The 25,487-nt window shown below is 43.8% G+C and overlaps 1 protein-coding gene across 2 annotated transcripts in view; it reads left to right on the top strand.

The window, feature by feature from the left end:
* Positions 1 to 1,688: 1,688 nt before the first annotated feature.
* Positions 1,689 to 25,487, top strand: part of GPATCH2L (G-patch domain containing 2 like) — a 63,840-nt gene continuing 40,041 nt past the window's right edge. For both annotated transcript variants that reach the window (XM_070416193.1, XM_070416202.1), the window contains exons 1-3: positions 1,689 to 1,777; positions 3,981 to 4,652; positions 20,644 to 20,708. In XM_070416193.1, the coding sequence (XP_070272294.1) occupies positions 3,991 to 4,652; positions 20,644 to 20,708 (727 nt within the window). In that variant the 5' untranslated portion in view covers positions 1,689 to 1,777; positions 3,981 to 3,990. The remainder of the gene's footprint in view (positions 1,778 to 3,980; positions 4,653 to 20,643; positions 20,709 to 25,487) is intronic.

Raw genomic sequence — 25,487 nt, 5'->3', positions numbered from 1 at the left:
GACATAGATATAATCAGTTCCATGGTATAATGGATCTATTTTGGATGGTTTGTAGTGTATCATTCTGGTCATATTCCTATGCAAATACAGATTTAATTTCCTTTATATATGATTAGAGTCATACTCTACATGTTTAGAGTAATTGTTTTATTAAAGTATAACATTTATATAGAAATGTACACAATAAAAAAGCAATGTACACAATCATAATTTGAAAACTTTTCATGTCATTAAATATTCTCCTACAACAATTTTCAAAAGCTCAAAGGTATCCCATCCCATAGATGTACCATAGTTTAGATAAGTAACCACTGTTATAGGGTTTCTGGCTTTTTTCCCTAATCTTCTCACCTCTACTTCCACAATGCTGCAAAGATGAATTTACCTGTGTTTAACCTGTATTTTGTGCCCATTTCCAACTTTCCCTTAGAATAAAATTCCTAGAGACTGAATTTCTGAGCCAACAGGCATGTGCATTTTAAAAAATAAACTTTAATTTTAGAGTTGTTTTAGGTTTACAGAAAATTACACTCTTCCTATATACCTCATACCCAGTTTCCCCTATTATTAATATCGCTAGCTGTGCAAATTAGTATAGCACATTTGTCACAATTAATGAACCAATATTGAGACATTGTTATTAACCAAAGCCCGCACTTTATCCAGATTTCTTTACTTTTTACCTAATGTCCTTTCTGCTGTTCTACTATCCCACTGAGGGGACCACATTACATTAAGTTGTCACGTTGCCCTAGGCTCCTCTTGGTTGTGACAGTTTCTCAGACTGTCCTTGTCCTCGATGACCTTGGCAATTTTGAGGAATCCTGGTCAGGCATTCTGCAGAATGTTCCTCAATTGGGGTTTGTCTGATTTCCTTTGATCAGACTGAGGTTATGGGTTTGGAAGGAGATAAAATACCACTCTCGTCATATCTGGTCCACAGACTGTCAACATGATTTATCACGGCTGATGTTAACCTTGATCACCTGGCGAGGAAGTGTTTCTCTGATTTCTCTACTACCAAGTTACTCATTTCCCTCCTTCCTGTGCTCTTTGGAAGTCACTAGGCACAGCCCACATGTAAGGAGTTGAGAGCTACGCTTCAGGGTGGAGTATCTACATCAATTATTTGGAATTCTTCTGCACTAGAGTTAACTATTCTTTCCATTTATTAACTTATTCATATCAGTATTCAGTATACACACCGATCAGTATACACACCTCGTATAGGTGTGAACTCATAGATATTTCTTTTATTCTTGAGTTTTAGTCCAGTAGTACTTTACTTGTTTTGTTGCTCAAGGCATGTGTATTTTTTAATACCTTGAGTGACTCACTGCTAAGCTACCCTGCCAAAGGTTGTACCAACTCGAATGGTTAAAAGGATCCATTTCCCCTTCAACGTCACACGCCCTTTATAAAGTAGGTCAAGCGAGGCCTAGGCCCTCTCCAGCGCCCAGTCTCCTGACGAAGAGGAGGCAAGCACGAGACGTCCTTCTCCAGACAAGCACCTCACCCCCCTAGTCCTGCCCCCTCTCCTTGCCCCCAGTAGGGTCTCCAGGCTTCCCCACGGCCCCGCCCTACTTGGGGCGGAAGTAGGTGAGGCCGCGGGCCGGAAGCGCTGGGCGGGGGCGGGCCCTCCCGGGCAGACAGCTCCTCCCACTCCGTCGCTGCCCCACCCCTCCGGCCCAGACCGGAAATGAGGTCAGAAAGGGAAACCCTGGCGGGGAGACTCGGCCCCCAGAGCGGCGGCCGCTGGAGGTGCCTGCGGCAGCTGGTGAGGGGGCGATGCGGGTCAAGAGGGTCGAGGTCCGGGGGGTGTCGCCAGCGGGGCTCCGGGCTCTGCGCCGTGGCTGAGCGGCCGGAGGCTTTGTGGGGCCGCGGCGGCCGGCGGGAGGAGCGAGGGTGACGGGGCCTTGCTTTTCAGGGCCCAGCGCCTCCGTCCGGGGAGGCGGGGCGGGCAGTTGAGGGTCGGGCCGTCTCCTGGGCGACGGTCATCCCCTCTTCCTCTGGCTCTTTGGGGCCGGCGGTAGCGTGAGGGGTTGGTGTCCAGGGCCGTGGTCACCCTAGTCCTCGGGGGCGGGCCGGGGCGTTGGAGAACCCTTTGAAACACGCGTTTTTTCCCCTCACATACGTGGCCATGTTGTGACCCCCGATCACGGAGAGAGCTTGGTTACCGGGACTTGCTTTTTCGCAGTTTCTCTCCCGGAGGAGACTGACCCCGGCCCCTGGTGAGCACGCCTGGGAAGTTGCCTCTTGCCTCTCCCGCCGCCTCCGCCCCCAACCTCCGACCCTGCCCCCGCCTCGCTTCTTACTCCTACCAGCTTCCCCTCGCTCCTTTGCGTGAATCAGATGGTAGCCTGTCCTCTCCCCGGGGGCTGGCCCGGACCGGGGGTCCGCTTGTACTGGGGGTCCCCTTGGACGGGGGTGCGGGGGTCCCAGGCTTCCTCTGTCACCTGCCTTTCGAATGGCAGTTTTGGAGGCAGGAAAGGACTCTGCATTCGACTCCGAGTTGTTGGGTAACTTAGTTCCACGTTAAAGTTTGTCCAGTTCTGCCCGAGTTTTTGAAGCAGGTCGTTCTTTATTTGGGAAGTAGATTTAGGCAAGCGGTTCCCACTTGTTTACCTGTTTTGGTCCCGGGGACAGTTGTTTCCCAAACCCAGGTCAGGGTGTTTTAAACTAGTTATTTTCTCAAGGGAAGTGGTCATCTGTGTGTGTGGCTTTTGACACATGGAGAAGTTTTGTTTGGTTGGTAGCTTTGGAACTAGATGTCTCCATTGCCCCCACCGAGGTGGCAGATAAGCCGGCCGACTGTTTTCCTGTCTTTGAGTTCGTTGGCATTGGGACCGCTTGAAAGTAGGTTTTAGAAAAGTCCTTTGGAGAATGTAAACTGCACGAACGGAAATAGGGCCAGAGGGCGGCGTCACGCAGAGATTTAAGCTCTAATTATGGTCTTGAAATACTTTGGCCTTAACAAGGGGTAGGGAAAAAGTGCCAGTTTAATATGTATTTAATAGGTGTCATACAAATTATATTAGATATTTCCATTTAAAAGGGCATTTTGAAGATTGGTCTTACTACTTTCATTCCTTGGAAGGTTTGCCTCTGAAGTGACCCCTGAATGAGTAGAAATATGAATGAGTAGAAAAGTAGGAAATTTTGGAAAGCAGTCAGCTACAAATCTTAGAGACTCCACCCACCCCTGTCATTTCAGCCTCAGTTATATCCTGTTTTTGTGTGATGGTCTAGCATGAAAGCACATAATTAGGATGATCACTTATTTTCTGAAGGATGGGGGAAGAGTTTAAAAGTTGCTAATAATTAAAAATTATATAATATACTCTTATAAGATTCTTTACCTGGTAGCTTCCAGGTGGTAGTTGGTACCAGGACGGGTATAAACTTAGTCTCTTTTTTCCATTTAGAGTACAAACCTGGGTCACTACAGATTCTTGGATCGCTACAACTGCAAGCAGTTTTCCTTAAAGTGTGTCACTAAGGTTGTCTTTCTATTCTCTTGCACAAGCATTCTTATCAGTGACCTCATACTACACAATAGTCCTTCATCTATGCTTTTGAAGTTGTGTGTTTTTCTGCTTTTGTCTGATGAGACATTCTTTTATCTTTTTGGATCTTATCATTAGGTAATTTAGTGACAAGTTTAATTGGAGAAAAGGGGGAAAGATTTATTCCCCTGAGTTTGATAATATTCCTGTTGTCATTTGGTAAATGAGTTTTGGTGCTTAAAAACATGTTGACTTCCGGCATTTAACAGGAGCCAAACACCTATTTTCAGTGGCCAAAGCAGGCATGGATGGTAGGATTCTAAGAGTAGCCAGATGAAAGGTGACTATTTTCTATGGAAAGGGTGGACCCTGCAGTGACATGATTTGTTTTGTAAAATTTTTCTAAAACAACAGATCCTATTCAGGCTCTCTTTTTCTTTCTTTCTTTCTTTTTTTTTAACTTTCTTTTGGCAGATGTGGCCTCATGGATGAGCTGGTACATGACTTAGCCTCAGCCTTGGAGCAGACATCTGAACAGAATAAGCTTGGTGAGCTGTGGGAAGAGATGGCCTTGAGCCCTCGGCAGCAGAGGCGGCAGCTTCGCAAACGGAGAGGCAGGAAACGCCGTTCAGACTTCACCCACCTGGCAGAGCATACCTGCTGCTACAGTGAGGCTTCTGAGTCCAGTCTGGATGAGGCCGTTAAGGACTGTCGAGAAATGGCCCCAGTCACCAATTTTAGTGACTCTGATGACACAATGGTAGCCAAACGGCATCCAGCTCTCAACACCATTGTTAAGAGTAAGCAACATTCTTGGCATGAATCTGACTCCTTTACTGAAAATGCACCTTGTCGACCGCTCAGGCGCAGGCGGAAGGTGAAGCGAGTGACTTCAGAGGTGGCTGCCAGCCTTCAGCAGAAGCTCAAGGTGTCAGATTGGAGCTATGAGAGAGGGTGTAGGTTTAAGTCTGCTAAGAAGCAGCGCCTGTCACGCTGGAAGGAGAATACTCCCTGGACATCATCAGGCCACGGATTGTGTGAATCAGCAGAAACTAGGACTTTTCTCAACAAAACAGGAAGGAAAGAAAGGATGGAGTGTGAAGCAGATGAACAAAAACAGGGCTCTGATGAGAACATGTCGGAATGGTGAGATCTCTTACTTAGTGAAAGATTTTTCCTGATTAATTTGACCCAAAGTACAAATGCACAGTCCTGATGAATTTAACTTTCTTTCAAACCAGCTTCTGTAATATTGACTTTGTAGCTCTCCTTTAACCAATCAGCTAGTGTTTATCTCTAGTTTTTATTTTTATTGATTTTAGATGGACGAAGGGAGAGAGAGAGAAACAGTGATGTGAGAGAGAAACATTGATTGGTTGTCTCTTGCACATGCCCCGACCAGGGATTGAACCTGCAGCCTGGTATGTGCCTTGACTGGGAGTTGAACCCACCACCTTCTGATGTACGGGACTGTATTCCAACCGAGTCACACCGGCCAGGGCTATCTCTAGTTTTGTTTTGTTTTTAATCCTCACTGGAGGATTTTTTTTTCCCCTTTTATCTCTAGAGAGAGAGTGAAAGGGAGGGAGAAGGATAGAGACAGAAAGAGAGAGACAGAGAGAGAGAGAGAGAGAGAGAGAGGACAGAGAGACACAGTGATTGGCTGCCTCCGACCAGGGGTGGGGTTTTGAACCTGCAACCAACAGAAGTATGTGACCTTGACTGGGAATCCAACTGGCGACCCTTCAGTCTGCAGGGGGACACTCTAACCCAGTGGTTCTCAACCTGTGGGTCGCGACCCCTTTGGCAGTCGAACGACCCTTTCACGGGTCGCCTAAGACCATCCTGCATATCAGATATTTACATTATGATTCATAACAGCAGCAACATTACAGTTATGAAGTAGCAACGGAAATAATTTTATGGTTGGGTCACAACATGAGGACCTGTATTTAAAGGGCCAGAAGGTTGAGAACCACTGCTCTAACCACTGAGCAATCGGCCAGTTAAAGAACATTCATGATTCTATTTCTCTCTGTCAAGAAGGCTATACTGTAATAGAAACCCAATTGTTACTAAAAATGGTTTAAAACGTGTGCTTCAAATGCATAACCAGAATTTTATTTTCAGGACAGTTTGCTGCTGTTTATGCCATGTAGTTCATACATAGGTATTGTTCTTTAGAATCAGGGTCTCAGCAGAGGTTGGTGTGTATGTGTGTGTATTATAAATGCTGCTTCCAGGCACATGGAGTTTGTAAATGTTCCTGGCACTACCTTTACCCATTAAGAATCATGGCTTTAGATACTTCTGGGCTATAATTCTGTTCCCTGCTGCTTTATAGTTTGACTATATTGAGTTTATTTTTTATGGCTCACATTCAAGTTGTCCGAACACATGGTAGGCTTTGAAAATACAGTACTAAGTCCCATTAGTCTTATGTCAGATGTCATTGAGCCAGAAAAATTTGTATGTATTGGGTGCCTATTTATAATGTCAGTTTTTATTTTTTACCTCTCAGATACATAGTCCTAGGAACAATGAAACTACCCAGCTTGATACTTTAATATTATCATTATTAGTAATAATGTGTGATATCTGTTTCTCAGTGGGGAGATGCTGTTGGTATTTTGGATGGGGCAGTTCTTTGTGGTGAGGGATTGTCCTATGCCTTGCAGGATATTTGGCATTTTTGCTTTGTTTCCATCCACCTCCCCACTTCATATTATCATACCAAATGCCTGTTTCCTAGGTGGGTTGAATAGTCTCAATTGAGTACCAGTGTATTCCATTTTTATATTAGTTAGCATTTATGAAGCACTAACTGTGTGCCAGGCACTGTACTATTGTGCATAACATATATTCTTTCTTAATGCTCACAACTCCACTATTTGTATTATATAGAAGAGGAAATGGAGATTAAGCATGGTTAGATAATTTGCCCAAAGGTGGCAAAACTGGAAGTCAAACCTGATTCCTAAGTTCATATTTAACCACCATGTTTCCTACCTTTTGACTATGCCTTTTCCATGGCTCTTTTTTCTCTCATCTTAACTTCTACGACCTAAGGATGTATGACTTTTCTTAGGACTTTGCTTCTTTTGAAATTTGTCTGAAAAACAAAGACATAAATCTTGGGACCTCTGAGGTGAGGCTGTGTGAGTAACAGGAAAAGCTTTGTAGGTCTGTATGCCTGTACCTTTCCTGGGTGGATTTTTAATCCAGCTGCACAACTAGGTAGGCTTATGATTTGGCTTTTTAAATTTTCCTCTAATGTATATTCCAAGGTTTATTTACCCAATTTATATATAAATTTTGGGTTATAAAGATCTCCCCCCCATCATGCTATTAAACAAGAAATACTTCCAAGAATCCTCTTGGTTACTCTTTTCATAAATTTATTTGGATGTGCTAATTTATTCACAGATCAAAGTGTAGAACTTTACTTTTTATCAGTTGTATTGAGGTTTGTCAAATTGTATATGATCCAACTTGTAAAATTATTACGATGACTTGATCATTTAGCTTAGCCTAGTCTCAATGGATAGAAAGAGTTCTTATAAAAAGCATGCATTAGGAGTTTTAGGATCAAAAACGTATGTCTCAATCAGAGAGCTTTATTTCTAATTTCCTTAAATTCACTGCTAACTAAACTCGGAGTCCTTTTAAGTGTAACCAAGAATTCTTTTTGCTTTTTCTCTTTCTGTTCTTTAATTCTACACCAGCCAGTCCCTTGAGTTCTGAAGAACTGAAAGTGGTTGTGATATAATAGCTTTCTTATGCCTGTAAAAAGATCAGTCATTGTTTTAATATTTTTCTGTGCATGTGTGTTCCATTCTAACAACTCTTTTGTAAAGTTACTTTCTACTGATTTTTATTCAAATTGCTTATAAAACAGTTATTAATTAGGTGATTTATAGCCTAATTTTGCTGTATTCTCCCCTAACACATCATTCATCTGTTCTCTTTGAATATAGCTTAACTTCTTTTCTTTCATAAATGAGTTGGTTTGGTGATGGCCTGAGGTTGCAGTTAGGAGCCTTCCTCTGATGATGTATTAGAGGCTGATCTCACAGGAAAGAAAATATTCCTTTCTCTTGGAAGGCAAGTGACAGAGATAGAGTGTTAAACCTTCCCCCTCCTTCTCCAGCCCGAGCTGACCTTCTGCGGCCCCTTGGTGCCTCTTGTTTTCTTATTTTTATAGAAAATCAATATCCCTTCTGACACAAACAATAGCTCAGAAGCAAGAATAAATGGCAGAAAGCTGAGATCTCTGTCTATCACCTCTCACTTTAACTCCCCCAAACTCTTTAATTATGAGCGGGCTTTGCTCCAGGTGTTTGCGACAGTGAAATTGCTAAATGAGGACCATTTTAACCAAAGATTGGGTGATCAATAACACTCTATAGCAGTAGCTTGTTGGATCAATAGCATTCATTATTTCATGGTTAAGGTAAGTAGCCTCCTTTGCGAGTGGAGGTCATTAATCAGGGGTTTCTGGAGCTGTAGAAAAGAATATATGAGGTAGGTTGAAGATGTTCTGTTTTCTATTCTGTAAATAGGGATGCTGACCAACAGTATATTACCATTGTTGTAAATGATACTTTTGCATTTGAGAGTATTGAATAGCTAGAATAGTGTTCTTACGTAGACTTAGCCAAAGTTCTGCTAGTACATCCTTAGGAACAACTAAAAAAGATAACTTGGGAGGTGGATCTGATACTATTGTATTTGAGGACCTGTCTCTTGAAAGAAATGCTAGAATTATTCTGTATGGTTCCAGAGGAAGGAACTTTGACTCATAGATAGAAAGTATAGAGAGTTAAGTGTTGTCTCAGTATAGATATAACATTCAGAAAATTAGAACTCTGTAAAATTGAAGTGAATTGTTTCACTAGGTGATGAGTTCTGGATCACTGTAGGGTTTCAAGCCTGAGGTTGGTGACCACTTACTGTGTTATTGTGAAGTTGGAGAGTTTGAACTGAATGACCTCTAAAGTCCTTGCAAAACTGAGAGTCTATAATTCTTTTCAGTCACAACCTCCTTCCCATCATTGTAGCTTCATTTTAAAATAAAGCACCTGCTAAGCAGCCTCCACTGCCCACTGAGATACTTACGAAGGCATAAAACATCGCACACACGTCAGCAGAAACGAGGACTGACAGTTGGCCTTTGCCAAGATTTCCCCAAACTACAAGGTTGATAGAGCTATACTGGAGAGGCAGTTGGAAGCCCTCCTCAGCAGTGCTGAGTCTTCCCTGAAGGTGGACAGCGAGGCCCTGCATCCTTTCTCTGTAGTCAGCTCTTGGTTCAGAAAAGCAAGGCTTATTTTGATCAGAAATTGAGCAGCTGCTGTTTGAGCCAGCATGTTGTTCCATCCTTTACTTTCCGATCACTATCTTTCATTTTCTATTTGGAAGCTGTAACTCCCAGAATATACTTGGATAGGGAATCGCAGTGTTTTCTGTGTATATATGTGTGTTTGAGGGTAGGGAGGAAGTAGTCACAGCATGTTGAGTCCTAGGAAATAGAGTCTCCAAAAATAAAGTTTATTGTTGGCATCGGCAGAGAAGGAAAAAGCACTCATAATAGAGCATTCTGGAAATTGTAGTGTTTTCTATGCCTTCATTTATTGCAGACTCCTAAAATGGGGTCAGAATCAGGCAGGGAGTGTTAGAAGATCCTGTCTCAGTCTAACATAGCTATCTACACTAATAAAAGAGAAACATGGTAATTGGCGTACGACCGCTACCCTTCCCATTGGCTAATCAGCGTATCCTTATGCAAATTAACTGTCAGCCAAGATGGCGGCCGGCAGCCATGCACTGAAGCGAGCAGGGAGGCTTGCTTACTCCAGGAACTGCAGACTCTAACGTTCCCCGCCTCACTTGCCGGGCTCTCAACTGCAACTCTAAGCAACTATTACTATGTTGCAAATAAGAAGCTAAACAAGACCGGCTTTCAGTCAGCCCCGGACCGCAACATTGTATCGATGTTTTCAGCAGCGAGGTCTCAGAGCTAAAGCTGGCCCAGAATAAAAAAAAAAAAAAAAGAAAACAAGGAGCAGTTGGGAGCTTTTAGTCAACTGCCAGCGGGGAAAACAGCCCTCAGCCCCTCAGCCAGCCTGGCCAGGCACCCCAGTGGGGACCCCCACCCTGATCCAGGACAACCTTCAGGGCAAACCAGCCGGCCCCTACCCGTGCACCAGGCCTCTATTCTATATAGTAAAAGGGTAATATGCCTCCCGGCACCGGGATCAGCGGATCAGCGAGGCTCCTGGCACCGGGATCAGCGTGACAGGGGGCAGCGCCCAAACCTCCTGATCAGCCCTGCTCTGAGCCTGATAGGGGGGGAGCTCCCCAATCCCCCGATTGCCCTGCGGCTCTGTGTGTGACAGGGTGCAGCGCACCAACCCCCTGATCGGCCCTGCTCTGTGCGTGACAGGGGGTGGCACCACAACCTCCCCATTGACCCTGCCTTGAGTGTAACAGGGGGTGGTACCCCAACCCCCCAATCAGTCTATCCTGAGCGTGACTGAGGGTGGCATTGCAACCTCCCGATCCGCCCTGCTCTGTGCATGACGGGGCGGCGCCCCAACTCCCCAATCGGCCCTGCTCTGAGCCTGACCAGGGGCTGCACCTAGGGATTGGGCCTGCCCTCTGCCACCCGGGAGCTGCTTATCTCCCGAGGGGTCCCAGACTGTGAGAGGGCACAGGCCGGGCTGGGGGACCCCCCCCCCCCCCCCGAGTGCACAAATTTTTGTGCACCAGGCCTCTAGTCTACACTAATAAAAGAGAAACATGGTAATTGGCGTACGACCGCTACCCTTTTCATTGGCTAATCAGTGAGTATATGCAAATTAACTGTCAGCCAAGATGGCGACCAGCAGCCAGGCAGCTGAGAACAGGATGCTTGGTTGCCCCAGCGATAGAGGAAACCAAGGTTCCCGCCTGCAGCTGGGTGGCTCTGAGCTCCTGAAGCAACAGCTCCAAAAGATACAATGTTTCAATTATAGAAGCTAAAAGATGGCGGTTAATCTGCATACTCAGGCTCCAAGCGGAAGAGCAAAGCCAAACAGCCCTGAAGCCCCAGAGCAGAGAGGCCTCACTGCCCTGGGATCAGCGGAGCAGAGAGGCCTCACTGCCCAGGGATCAGAGGAGCTGAGAGGCCTCCCGGCCCCAGGATCTGTGGAGCTGCAGGCCTCCCGGCCGGGATCAGCAGAGCCGCGAGGCCTCCCGGCCCAGGGTCAGCGGAGCCGACAGGCCTCCCGGCCCCGGGATCAGAGGAGCCGAGAGGGCTCCCGGCCCCGGATTAGCTGAGCCGAGAGGACTCCCGGCCCTGGGATCAGCGGAGCCACGAGGACCCCGGGCCCCGGGATCAGCGGAGCCGAGAGGCCTCACGGCCCGGGGTCAGCAGGGCCGAGAGGCCTCCTGGCCCCGGGATTAGCGGAGCCGCGAGGCCTCCCGGTCCCGGGATCAGCGGAGCCGAGAGGCCTCCCGGCCCCAGATTAGCGAAGCCGAGAGGCCTCCCAGCCGCCTGTATCAGCAGAGCCGAGAGGCCTCCTGGCCGGGGTCAGCAGAGCCGAGAGGTCTCCCGGCCGGGGGATCAGCAGAGCCGCGAGGCCTCCCGGCCACCTGGATCAGCGGAGCTGAGAGGCCTTCCGCCCCGGGATCAGCGGAGCCTGATGGAAGCCCTGTGTGTTTATGCACCCTGGGGGTACAGAGGTCCTGTCCTAGGCAGAGGCCTATGGCGAAATTTTCGACTCTGAGAAGCAGTCTTCGGGCTGGAAGGCGGCTCCTCTGACCTCAGTGCTGGAGAAGACCATTAAGCAGAAAACTAAAGAAACCGATTTTACATCATTTCCCAGGTGGAGAACAGTTGGCATGTAAGCCCCTGACCAGTGCCCAGCCTCTCCTCTGTCAGTCTATCTCACTCTTAGGTACCATGTTCTTTGTTCTGTCTTAACTGCAACTCATTTTTAAACTAGATTGCTTTTAAAAGAAGACTAAATAAAGTTTCCCTTAAGTTATTTAGGTAGTGCTGGGGCTGCTGGGGCTACTGGGGGCCTGATAGAAGACACAAACACGCAATGGAGGGCCTGTACCCAGCAGCCCCAAGGCCCGCCACCTTGGTGCTGGGGCTGCTGGGGCCCTGATCAAAGACCCACAGCCCCAAGCCCCGCCATCAAGGTGCTGGGGCTGCTGGGGGTATCAGAGACACAAACCCGCAGGCCCGGCACCCAGCAGACCCAAGGCCTTCGTGGCAGCACGAAGAAGCAGCAAGCCAAGCGGTAGGAAGCAGCAAGCAGGTGGGCAGTAACAAGGGAGGGGTCCCGGACTGCAAGAGGGCACATGCTGGGCTAAGGGACACCCCCCCCCCCCCCATCCCCAGTGCACGAATTTCGTGCACCGGGCCTCTAGTCTGAGATAAAAGCCCACCAGTGACACTGGGAATTAGGCTAGGGCAGTAGTTCTCAACCTGTGGGTCGCGACCCCTTTGGCGGTTGAACGACCCTTTCACAGGGGTCACCTAAGACCATCCTGCGTATCAAATATTTACATTACAATTCATAACAGTAGCAACATTACAGTTATGAAGTAGCAACGAAAATAATTTTATGTTTGGGGGTCACCACAACATGAGGAACTGTATTTAAAGGGCCAGAAGGTTGAGAACCACTGGGCTAGGGGCTTTGCACATCCTCTTGGCCGATTGTAGAGGTGAGAAGAGCATGTTACTACCCATAACCAAAGGAGTACAGAATGGGAAGATAATTTACACACCCTTTCTGTTGGTGAATACCAGATTCTAGGTCAACCAGTCTGAACAAGAGGTCTTTGAACAAGTTCTGCAGAATAAAGAAAAGAGGTCATCCTTAAAGTTCAGAGGAAGAACACATCTTTGAAAATGATTGCCAGTGGAAAGCAGGAGAGCATTTTTGAAAATCTTCATTAGGATGCAAAAAGGTGTAATCACTTTGGAACAGGAGTAGTAAGTCATAAGGACAGAAAAATGGCTATTTGAAAACCCTGTGTTATGGGAGGGAAAATTGTAGGGAAATTTGAAATGTTAAAATGAAAGATAGTTCATCCTATTGAACGCTGCATTGATGATATGGAAAACTTCAGAAGCCCTCCCAAAATGCAGAGAGGAGCTAAAAATGAGACAGAAGATGATAGATCTAGAGGACAGAGAATTGCAGCCCAGTCTGTGAATATGTAAATATTCCCAAGGAACCATCTGATGCATTGGAATAGAAGAATGATTTAAAAAATAGAATTGAAGAGAAAAATAATTAAATATAATTAAATAATTAAGTATAATGATTAAAAGGGAAAACTAATGAAAAGAGACTTGTACATAGATATATCCTGGCATAATTTTGCATTCTACATTGGTAGCAGGGATAGAGCAAATACTGTATAAAGAAAAATCTTAAAAGGGATGAGAAAAATAAGGCTGGCATTCATCCCTAGTACTAAATGTGAGGGGCTACATTTGTCTAGAGAGTTTTGAGTGGGGAAAAGGTTACTCTCCTACCCCTCGTCCCTGAATTTTATATATAACTAAGATAGATTTCATATAGAAAGGAGCACAAAGACATTCTCAGATATGCATGTCTCAGAATGTATGCCCTTTAAAAATTTACTCTCAAAAGACATTATCTAACCAAAGATGAATCACTATTAGCTCTAAGAAAAGGTAAGTCTTAAAAGGATGGGTGGACTTCTCTAAGGCACAGCCCCCAGCTCAGTAGCAGAGTCCTGAGCAAAATCATGATCCCTGCAAAGTCCATCTGATTGCAGTGGCTGTGGTAATGAACCTGTGAAACGAGAGGTTGATGCTTACGTGGTGCCATCTGAATGAGGCTGACACACTCTTTCATTATACAGTCTCATAATTTATTATGGGAATAATTTTACAGTCGATGTGAGATATTTCTCTGAAAAAGCTCAGTCATGTTTGCTTTCATTCTCGGAAGTCTGATTACGTATGGTTACAAATGTACCACCTCGATCCAGGAAAAAGATGGGAAAAAAATTGAGCAAAGATATCTTTGGGCAGTGGATCTAGGAATGACATTTTTTTTTCTTTCTGTTTTTCTGAATTCTAAGACAATTTAAAATTATTTATTAAGTACACTGTTATATATTTAATTAAAATGAAAACTATAATCTTTTAGCATGATGATGTAAGCCATAAACTCTATCCTGCTAATTTCTTTTAAAAGTAGATAAATGTGCCCTAAGCGGTTTAGCTCAGTGGATAGAGCGTCGGCCTGGGGACTGAAGGGTCCCAGGTTCGATTTCGGTCAAGGGCATGTACCTTGGTTGCGGGCACATCCCCAGTAGGAGGCGTGCAGGAGGCAGCTGATCGATGTTTCTCTCTCATCGATGTTTCTAACTCTCTATCCCTCTCCCTTCCTCTCTGTAAAAAAATCAATAAAATATATTAAAAAAAAAAAGTATATAAATGAGGCACCTCTTATTGAGCTAATCCTATATAATAAAAGGCTAATATGCAAATTGACCAAACGGCAGAATGACTGGTCACTATGATGTGCACTGACCACCAGGGAGCAGACGCTTAATGCAGGAACTGCCCCCTGGTGGTCAGTGCGCTTCCACAATGGGGAGCGCTGCTCAGCCAGAAGCTGAGCTCACAGCTGGGGAGCGCAGCTGCGGAGGCGGGAGCAGGAGCCTCTCCTGCTTCCACGGCAGGTGGACATTCATGGAAGGCTCCCGGATTGAGATATCCCCCCCACCCCCCAGTGCACAAATTTCGTGCACCGGGACTCTAGTTGGTTAATAATCTTAAGTAAGTGAGTAAGAAATCCAAGTGGTAACTTACTGATACTGAATTTGATTATAGATGATAAACTTGTTCTGTACATCCTTATTGTAATCGAGACAGGTGTAAATTATTCTCATTTAGTTTTAAATTACAGTCCTCGTAGTTAGGAATATGAAAGAACTAGGAAGCTCTCAGGTTAGAGGACAGGCTGTGTTTTTTTCCTCTCAGTTGTGGGAATTTAGAGAGATTTGTCTTATTGAAAATAGAAGCTGCTCATGAGGGCCAGAAGGTAGGGAATTATTTTCAAAAAAGAATTTATAAAGATGCTGTATTATTTATTGCTGCAGAAAAATTGCCCTAAAGCATAGCAGCTTTAAATACAAACATGTAAGTCTTATAGTTTCTGAAGTCAGGTATTGGGGAACAGCTTAGCTGGGTGGTTCTGGTTCAGAATCTCATACTGCTGCATTAAAGGTTAGCTCTCAACTACTGGGGCTGCAGTTGTCTCAAGCCTTGACTAGGGCTGAAGGCTCTACTTTCAAACTTAGTCACAGGGCTGTTGGCAGATCCCATTTCCTTATGGGCTGTTGGACCAAGAGTCTTGATATCTTTTCACTTTTAAGCTCACTCATGGGGATGGAGGGCGGGTGGGAATCTCCAGAGCACCCAAGATGGAAGCCACAGTCTTATTAAACCTATTATCAGAAATGACATACCATTACTTGTGCCTATGCTGTTGGTTACACAGACCGACTAGGGTGTGAAATACCAGGAAGTGAATCATCTGTGAGTTTGGTTACTACAGATGGCTACTGTGCAGGAAAAATATTAGATTTCATAGACTACATTTTATTTTTCCATTTAAAATGAAAATAGATTCAATACCCATAGAATTTTTAAAATTGCAGTGTAATTGAGAGCCCCATAGATTTTAGATGACTATTTTAATAAGAATGTCAGTGAGGGAATTACTACTATTAGCTTCTAAAATAATATTGGGGCACATATAAGAATTAGCACCCTAGAAGTAGTATTCTAATCTTTCATCCTCTGCACTGCTCTAGTGTTCACAAAGTGGGTTCATATCATCACATCCTCAGAACAGCCCATCCACATTTTATGTGCAGAGAAATAGGATTAGAGAGGTAAAGTGACACACCACAAAGGCCATGCAGGGGGAAGCAACAGAGCTGATTTGAAGGAGTTCATTCCATTTGCGTAACTGACTGGATGCCTGTCATGTGTCATGTGCTATGTTAGGCATTGGGGACACTGAGATGAGCAATCTATTTCCTTTCCAGCATGGATCTCTCTTTTCCGGGGCTATAGGATCTCCTTTCTGCCTGTGCTAGGCAGAGGAGGATCTGTACAACGCTTGAGTAATTTCAGTTCTACCAGTTTGCCTGAAGATCCAGCTGCCTTCTCGTGATTCCTGAGATCTGGAGGCCTGAGACAGTTTGAGGTCCTGGCCCACCCCTGGCAAGAGAGTGACACCTTTGTCCCTGAAGGCTGGCTCTACCCTGCAAAGTGCACAGGCTCCTCTCCTCTGAAGTAGTTTCCCTTAACATGGCACCACTCCATCTCTCCACTTTGTTCATCACTCTAGACGAGGATTCTTAACTTTGTCAGTACTCATGTTTTGGGCCAGATAATTCTCTGTTGTAAGGGCTGTCCTGTGCATTGTAGGGTGCTTAGCAGCATCCCTGGCCTCTACCCAGTAGATGCCAGAAGGACATCAACTTCCCTTTCCTCCCTTTAAGTCCTGACAGACAAACAAACAAACAAACAAAAAAATGGTTCCAGACATTGCCAGATGGCCCTCAGGGTCTGTAAGGGCCAAAATTGCCTCCAGTTGAGAACTACTGCTCTAGATGTTTCTGGTACTGAGATTGGCTTTTTACTTCAGTGACTCTGCTTTTTCCAACAAGCACGAGTTTCAGATTTAGAGAACTGTTTTGTTTAGTTTTTTAATTTATTGATTTGAGAGAGAGGAAGGGAGAGAGACATCGATTTGTTGTTCCACTTATGCATTAACTTGTTGCTTCTTGTATGTGCTCTGACTGGGGGTTGAACCCTCAACCTTGGCATATCGTAATGACACTCTAACCAACTGAACTACCCAGCCGGGGCAAATTTAGATAACTTTGTAAGGCCAAAACATTGATCTATTCTATAGAATAAAAATAATGTAGTTTAAAAACTAAGAGTTTTTGCCAGTTTAAAAACAATACCTTCTAATTGCTCCTCAAAAGGGCCAACAGTTCATTTCACAACTTGGAAATAGAAGCAGTTCAGATGAGAGCATTTTAAAATAGTGCCAAAGTTTACAATGTTTAGCTAACAGTGCCCTGGAATTAATTAAGTGGACAAGAGGTATTAATAGTGTTTTATTAGGCTTGATTCCTATGATAATCTACTTCTTTGAAAGTGGGTGCCATGCCCAGTCATCTGGTTATTTCAGTTGGATGTGGTTCAGTTGCTTTGGTCCCATAGAATCCCATCCAGTAAGTTTCATTTTCTGGCACCATACATAGTTATTACAATATTACTGACTATATTTCCTATGCTGTACATTACACACCTATAACTGTTTTGTAACTACCAACCTGTACTTCTTAATCCCTTCACCTTTTTCACCCAGTTCCCTATTCCCCTCTTCTCTGGCAACCGTCAGTCTGTTCTTTGTATCTATGAATCTGTTTCTGTTTTGTTTGTTCATTTATATTGTTCTTCAGATTCCACATATAAGTGAAATCATATGATATTTGTTTTTCTTTGACTGGCTTATTTCACTGAGCATAATACCCTCTAGGTCAGTGGTTCTCAACCTTCCTAATGCCGCGACCCTTTAATACAGTTCCTCATGTTGTGGTGACCCCCAACCATAAAATTATTTTCGTTGCTACTTCATAACTGTAATTTTGCTACTGTTATGAATCGTAATGTAAATATCTGATATGCGGGATGTATTTTCATTGTTACAAATTGAACATAATTAAAGCATAGTGATTAATCACAAAAACAATATGTAATTATATTACATATGTAATATATTACATATATTACATGTAATATATTATATATGTAATATATTACATATATGTAATAACAATATGTAAATATGTGTTTTCTGATGGTCTTGGCTATTGTAAAGAATACTGCGATGAGCGTAGGGATGCATATATTCTTTCGAATTTGAGTTTCTTCAGATATATACCCAGAAGTGGAATTACTGAGTCATAAAGCACTTCTATTTTTAATTTTTTGAGTAACCTCCATATTGTTTTCCAAAGTGGCTGTACCAGTCTTTATTCCTACCAGTGCATTAGGGTTCCCTTTTCTTCATATCCTTATCAACACTTGTTTGTTGATTTATTAATGATAGTCATTCTGACAGGTATGAGATGAGAGCACATTGCATTTTTAATGTGCGTTTCTCTGATGATTAGTGATGTTGAGCATCTTTTCATATGTCTATTGGCCATCTGTATGTACTCTTTGGAGATGATTTTATTTTAAAATCATAATCTCTGAGCCATAAATGAAGGAAGGCTGCAGGACTGGACAGCTGTGGCCTATGACTTGGAAGGGGAAATATTTGGTTCTACTTTATAGCTAGCACTACATTTTGCACGTTGTATCCTAGTGTTTATATGCAAATATGCCATGAACTTCCTGGTATTTTTCTTTTTGGTAAATTATGCTATAAAGAAATTTCTTACATATCATTAGATTTCTACAATACAAGTGCTTCTGAGGGGATAGATTTAGCAGATGCTATCAAATGAAATAGTCTTTTCCAGATACTGGTGGAATGATGATACTTTTATGTAATAAGTGTTCTGCAAGACATAAGTCATTTTCCTGGTAAAGAAAATACCTCCTTTGATCATAACCTTAAAACCCTGGTGATAGTCCTATATGATATCATTACCATTACTCTAATTAACTGCATATAGAAATTTATAGGAGAGATTAATGCAAGCTAATCTTTCAAGAACAGCGAGTCTCCTTAAATGCTGTTGACAAAAGTAGAAAATATACAGTGACAGGAAGGTTTTAGGTTACCAACACCTTTCTTCACCCAACATCTTTCTTTGAGCTTGTCTCCTTTATTTAGAATATGAGGAGAGAATGAAATCCATGGGAAAAAAGGACTAAGGAAGCACTGTATCTTGTACTTACCAGTGGTTGGGCAAGAATAGAGAAAAGAATTGATAGATTTTGTAATAAAGCAACAGTTTTAATTTTTTAATTGGAAATATTTAAACAGAGGGGACCACAGACATTGCAGAGTTGAACTTGTAATACATGTAGAGCAGGGATCATCAAGCTTCCGCTGTAAAGAGCCAGATAGTAAATAGTTTAGGGCTTTGTGGGCAGTTTGTTCTCCGTTGCAACTACTCAACTTTGTATTTGTGGTGTGAAAGAAGACAGACCATATATAAATGAATGAGTGTGGCTGTATTCCAATAAAACTGTATTTATGAACACTGAAGTTTGGATTTCATATCATTTCCACATCTCACACGATGTTCTTTTGACAGCCCCGCCCCACAGGTATATAAAACTAAAAACCAAACAAAAGTAGGTAACTGGCTGTTGTTTGCTAACCCCTAAGTCTCGGTTAGTGCTACTGCTAGCCAATAAAGAATATAACACAATGGTAGAACAGAATATCTGTCCCCATGGCCCACCCTTCTTCATATCAAGAGGAGTTAAAAATATAAAATTTGCTTTATTTTCGAGGTAAAATAACAATAAAGTAGTAATATGATAGGATGTGTATGTAGTTAAGACTCAATGGAGTTAGGCCAGTAATATTTTTAGGAATTTGCTAAAAATACAAAAACAAAGCCAGTAAAGTAAGTTCAGCAGCACAGTTCTTTGAACTGAGAAGTAGGAAGAATGCAGTAGTCTGTGAGGATGTCTTTTGGATTTAACTGCAGAATCTTTGAAAATTAATCTTTGAAGATTCTAAATCCATCAGAACCCAGTGGTATAGTTTTGTAAGACATCTTACAATGACACCTGAGAATGTTCCCACAATAAAATAAAATGAAAGGACCTTTAAAGAAACGATATGTTTTATTGGTTCTTGCTGCAACAAATCTCTTAGGTCTATTATTCAGAGACAAGCTTAAGTGAGGAGAGCATTGCTACTTAATTTACTCAACATTTTTAGGATTTAGTATTGCCAAAATATTTGGAAGTATTGCAAAATACAAAATATTTTCAGATTTTTGGTCCAGAAATGTAGGTTGGGATTTTCCCAAGCCTTATGCAGCATGGTGAAACTGTTTCTCCTTGCTTTGGTTTCTTCCATCTTCTAGAGCAGGTGAAAAAAAAAATTAGCTGCCTCGGAAGGAAATACTCCCAGTCATGGAAACAGCTAATATAAAGAATAGAGAATTTTTCTTGAACCAGATAAATCAAATTTAATGATTAGATGAAAGAAATACAGCCTCAGAAGAGGCAGAATCAATTGTTAGCAATAGCTCAGAAAAAGAAACTTACCAGATGGAATTCTGTGCAGCAAACTGTTTATTTCAGCGGTTCTCAACCTGTGGGTCGCGACCCCTTTGGCGGTTGAACGACCCTTTCACAGGGGTCGCCTAAGACCATCCTGCATATCAGATACTTACATTACTATTCATAACAGTAGAAACATTACATTTATGAAGTAGTAATTTTATGGTTGGGTCACAACATGAGGAACTGTATTTAAAGGGCCAGAAGGTTGAGAACCACTGTTTTATTTCAATGAGTTCGAATGGAGTTTGTTTTTATATTTTTATATCTTAACTTCCTTTTTGAAAATGAGTTTTGTATATGCTTGATATGAAGGAAGACATTAAATTTAGAAAATAATAACTTGTCATACTGATTTCCCCACCCCTCACCCCCATTTATGGGTTTTTGCTTGCTGCTTTGTAAATGGGAGAAAACACTTGAGAGATGCTAGATGTCTTAAAGTTAGATAGCTTCATTTAAAACTGATAGTTGGTAATACTGAAAAAATAAAATTAGTTGATAAATTTGTAAATTTATGTTGTTTAATATACCACAACAGGTTGAGGTTATTTCTATGAGCCTTAATAAATAGCTTTCTAACGCTAAACTAACAAAGTGGCTTCAGATATTTTTAAAGTACTTTGAGATATAAATAAAAATTTTAGAATTCTTTTTAATAAACTTTTACCTATGACTTAACCATGACATTTACATTTCTGATTGGCTAATGAAATTAGGGAAACTTGATTTGAAAACCAGAAGAACATTAGACAGTGCTTTTTATTTGGAGCTGATGTGTTCTCTTTGTTTTACTCTCTTTTTTTTCAGTGAAACCAGCAGTGTATGTAGCAGCAGTGACACAGGGCTCTTTACCAACGATGAAGGACGGCAAGGTAATCTTGATCCCAGCTTTAGGAAGATTCTAATGATTATAGGAGTGAGTCACTGAGAATATGGTGATTGTCGATAGCAGCGGTTCTCAAACTTTAGGGCATGTAAGAGCCACCTGGGGAACTGTTAAAACTGCAAATTTTCAAACTTCTAGAAATCAAATAGTTCTAGAGTTGTCCCTTTGGACTCTGCATTTTCCATAAGCACCTGGAGTGATTTTTATGCAGATATCAGACTTTGAGAATCATTGGTCCAGGGGGATTATGGTGTCAAGAATGGGACTTTGGGAAGTTGCATTTTATTAGATATTAAATTATTCTTACTTTCATATAGGAATAATTTATTTTATAACCTTATTTATAAATGACCACAGTGTTCTGAATGAATATATTATAGAAAACATCTTTCTAAAGTTTAGCATAGAACACTAAATAAGGCTAATGTATATTAATTATCGGTTCTTTATTTTTACACCTAAGCAGTAATTTGAAACTTTGTCCTTATCCTGTACACTTGCTTAGGGCCACACAAATTGTGTACCAATAAGAATTTCATATAGCTCCCTTGGACTAGTTTTCTTACTCCAAATCAGGGATTTGTAGATCTCTAAAGTTCCTTCTAGATCTGAAATCCAATGATTTTTCTCCAAGGGTTAAGTGATTGAAGGACAGAGACACAGTGGCTACATGTCTTGGTTGATACAGATAGGCTCCCTAGTAATTGAAGGAATCCTGGGACTGTGAGACTCAGGATCCAAGTCCTGATTTGGAGAGAGAAACCATGGAGGAGGTGGTTTCTCACCCATGCCTCAGAGTAGTTATGGGCATGGATGGACTTGTTAGGCTTCCTACTATGGAAATTGTGAGTACATTTCTGTTCCTTTCTGATGCTGAGGGAGCTAGGTGTCATTTGAGATTGTGCGTGTGTATATTCCCTGGTAGGTTCTGCCAGGGCCTTTATTCTTTATCTCATACCAGGAAAGTGTGGTTGTCTGTCCATGAGTGATCTGGTGTATACTGTTCAGAATTACTAATATTTGCTCTTTTTCTTTGGTTTTACTGCAATGCTATGAAGTATCATAATGCATCTCTTAAAGGCTATGTTGTGCAATTACACAGAGGTGGAAGAGGGTGTAGACCTATTGCAATAGATTAGGTTTTGGGCCTTTGGAAAACCTTTCCTCTGATAAGAAGTCTTTGGTTTATCATGGAAGATTGTGGCCCCAGCTTTCTTCTTTGTCTCTCCCTGAACTCACATATTATGGTGATGTTTTAGATGCTTAAGAATTCTCAGCACATAGTTATGTTATTTCCTGCTTCCATGTCTGTTTTTGTTGGTCTCTGCCTGAAATCTCATCCTTACTTTTCCTTGAATGGCTGGTCATCCACCAAGACACAGTTCTCCTTTTGCCTCTCTGGGACATATTTGTGGACTGCGTCAGTGGGTTTTCCTGCCTTCATGGGTTTGGCCAATAGAAGGCATCAGCAGAAGAATGGAGAGAGAGGGGTAGGTGAATGAGATTGGGTGTAGTAGTCAAGTTTTTATTATGATAATACTAACAACCCCAAAATTTCAGTGTTTTTTCACATTTATTTTTTACATTGGGCCTGGGGATTAGCTGAGGTTCAATTGATCTGGCTCAGCTGGTCTCCAGGCTTCAGATTAGGTTTGTATCTATTCAGTGTATCTTATTCTGGGTACTAGGCTAAAGAAACAATGGCTGTATGACTCATAGACTTCTCATGGCAGAGAACATGAATGCCAAGTGACCAAGCCAGGCCATGCACGAATATTTACAGCTTTTGCTTAAATCACATTTGTTAATATTCTACCTAAAGCAAGTCATATGACCAAGCCCAGTGCCTGTGGGATGAGGAAGTGTTCTCTGCCTTAAGGGGAAGGCTCTGTAGAATCCCATGGCAAAAGGCATGGGTGTATTATTCTGTTACTAGAGGCCCAGTGCATGCAATTCGTGCAAGGGGTGTGTGTGTGTGTGTGTCCCTCAGCCCAGCCTTCACTCTCTCCAATCTGGGACCCCTCAAGGCTTGTCCGACTGCCTGTTTAGGCCCGATCCCAGTGACAGTCGGACATCCCTCTCACATTCCAGGACTGCTGGCTCCCAACCACTCGCCTGCCTGCCTGCCTGATTGCCCCTAACTGCTTCTGCCTGCCAGCCTGATCAACCCCTAAACACTCCCCTGCCAGCCTGATCGATGCCTAACTGTTCCCCTGCTGGCCCGATTGCCACTAACTGCCCTCCCTTGCCAGACTGGTCATCCTTAACTGCCCTCCCCTGCTGGCCTGGTTGCCCCCAACTGCCCTCTCCTGCAGGCCTGGTCCCCCACAACTGCCCTCCCTTGCAGATCTGGTCCCAGCTTTCTTCTTTGTCTCTCCCTGAACTCACATATTCTGGTGATATTTTAGATGCTTAAGAGTTCTCAGCACATAGTTATGTTATTTCCTGCTTCAGCTCTAGTAATGGTAAAGACTTCTCACTGTGCTGGCTCCAGGGTGCTTCACCATCCCTTACTGGTTTCTTTCTCTTAATCCTGACTACACCTTTGTAAATAGGTAGGTACTTCATTAAAGTCTCAGTTATTCCATTTAAATGTGCACATGTTTCCTGAAGGGATTCTGACTGATACTCTCAGGGTAGACACTATCTCCTAGAACCCTTTCTCTTTTCTTTTCCTGTACTTGTTGCTTTTTCACCACTTGCCATATCACATTATTGTTTATAGACGTGTGTCTTTTCCATTGAAGTTTTTCAAAGACAGGATTAAAAAAAATTATTTGCAACTACAATAGGTAACACATCACCTGACATATAGTGAGCTCTTAATAAATAATTATTGGGAAGCGCAGTTGACAGGGAAAATTCTCCTTTTCCCCCCTGAGACAGAATCCTATATAATAAAAACCTATATGCAAATTGGCCAAACGGCTAAACCACCGGCGGAACGACTGTCACTATGACATGCACTGACCACCAGGGGCAGACATTCAGTGCAGGAGCTTCCCCCTGGTGGTCAGTGCGCTCTCACAGGGGGATCGCCGCTCAGCCAGAAGCCAGGCTCACAGCTGGCAAGCGCAGCGGTGGTGGCAGGAGCCTCTCCTGCTTCCTCTGCAGGTGGGCGGTAAGGAGCGAGGGGTCCTGGACTGCGAGAGGGATGACTGACTGCCGGGGATTGGGCCTAAGCCAGCAGGCAGACATCCCCTGAGGGGTCCTGGACTGCGAGAGGGCACAGGCCGGGCTGAGGGAACCCCCCACCCCTACCAGTACATGGATTTCGTGCACCGTGCCTCTGATTGCACATAGAGCCTCAAATTGTAAAACAGCCAAACCTATTTTGGTTAAAGCAGGGTCCTAAAGGAACAGGATGTCAGGAGCCTGATTCACTCAGCCTCTTCCTTATTCTCTGGCAGCGCTCTTTTGAGGAGCTCCTGCATCAGGCATCCTAGTGAACTCAGGTTGAAGACCACAGGTCTAGATGATTTCACAAGGTTGCTTCCAATTCAGTGAGTCTCTTTTCATATTATCAAAAATCTTGAGTGAATGCTTGAGAACCAAAAAACATTCCATGATAGTTTGCCATTTGTTATCAGAAAACATAATCTAGCTAAGTACACTGTTTTACTAAATGGCCTAAGAAATGCTTATGAGTAAGAAAGGAATTAATATGGTGAAATGCAGAGAAACTGTTATTAACTAGAGGCCTGGTGCACAAAATTTCGTGCACTTGGGGTGGGGGGAGGGTTCCTCAGCCCGGCCTGTGCCCTCTCGCAGTCCGGGAGCCCTTAGGGGATGTATGACTGATGGCTTAGGCCCGCTCTCCATGGGGAGCGAGCCTAAGCCACAGTCTGGCCTACCTCTGTGGGAGGCAGCCAGTGGGCCCATCAGGGGACTGGGCTGGTGAGCGGCCAGCCCCGCCCCCCATGGCCCCACCACTGCTGCCACCGGTGGCCTCACTCTGTAGGAGGTGACCAGGAGGGCTGATCAGGGGACAGCGAGCAGCGGCCCCGCCCCGAATTGCCCCGCTGCTGTTGCTGGTGGCCTCCCTCTGTGGGAGGCGACCCCAAGTGGGCCAGTCTGGGGATGGCGCTGGTCAGCCCCGCCTCGAATGCCTTGCTGCCAGTGGCCTTCCTCTGTGGAAGGTGACCCCAGCGGCATGATAGGGGGATGGTGAGTGGCTGGCCCCTCCCCGAATCGCCCTGCCGCCATTGCTGGAGGTGACTGGGTGGGTCGATGAGGGGATGGCGCTGGCTGGCGAGCGGCTGGCCCCACCCCCCACTCGCCCCTCTGCCACCGCTGATCGCTGCCTTCCCCCACCCCTCGCCGTCCTCTACCCACTGGCACGTGCCTTGGCTGGCCTGGTGTCACCTGCTCACCAGTCCCGCCCCCCGCCGACCCCTTGCCGACCTGTCGTTCTGCCTTTTCAGTCAATTTGCATATTATGCTCTTATTATATAGGATTCTAATGTCTATCTTTAATTCATCTATGAACATGGTTTGATGAGATGCTGTAGTGGTTCTCAAATTGTGGTCCCCAGATAAGCTTAGTATCACTAGGGAACTTGTTAGAAATGCAAAGTTTTGGTCCTGCCCAGAGCTGAATCAGAAACTATGGGGATAGGACCCAGAAGTCTGTGTTTCAACAACCCCTACTTGCCCTGTGATGCACATTAAAGGTTGAGAACCACTGCTTAAGAGAAACAGCTGTTGGTGGTGTGTTTCTTTAAGAGAACACTTTGAATGACTTCTTTAGTGGCAATATCTGCTG

The sequence above is a fragment of the Myotis yumanensis genome, unplaced genomic scaffold (genome assembly GCF_028538775.1).
Source record: "Myotis yumanensis isolate MYYU_CA2020_CCGP unplaced genomic scaffold, mMyoYum1.0.hap1 SCAF_1, whole genome shotgun sequence".
Lineage (NCBI taxonomy): Eukaryota > Metazoa > Chordata > Mammalia > Chiroptera > Vespertilionidae > Myotis > Myotis yumanensis.
This window is presented reverse-complemented; position numbering and strand designations above follow the sequence as displayed.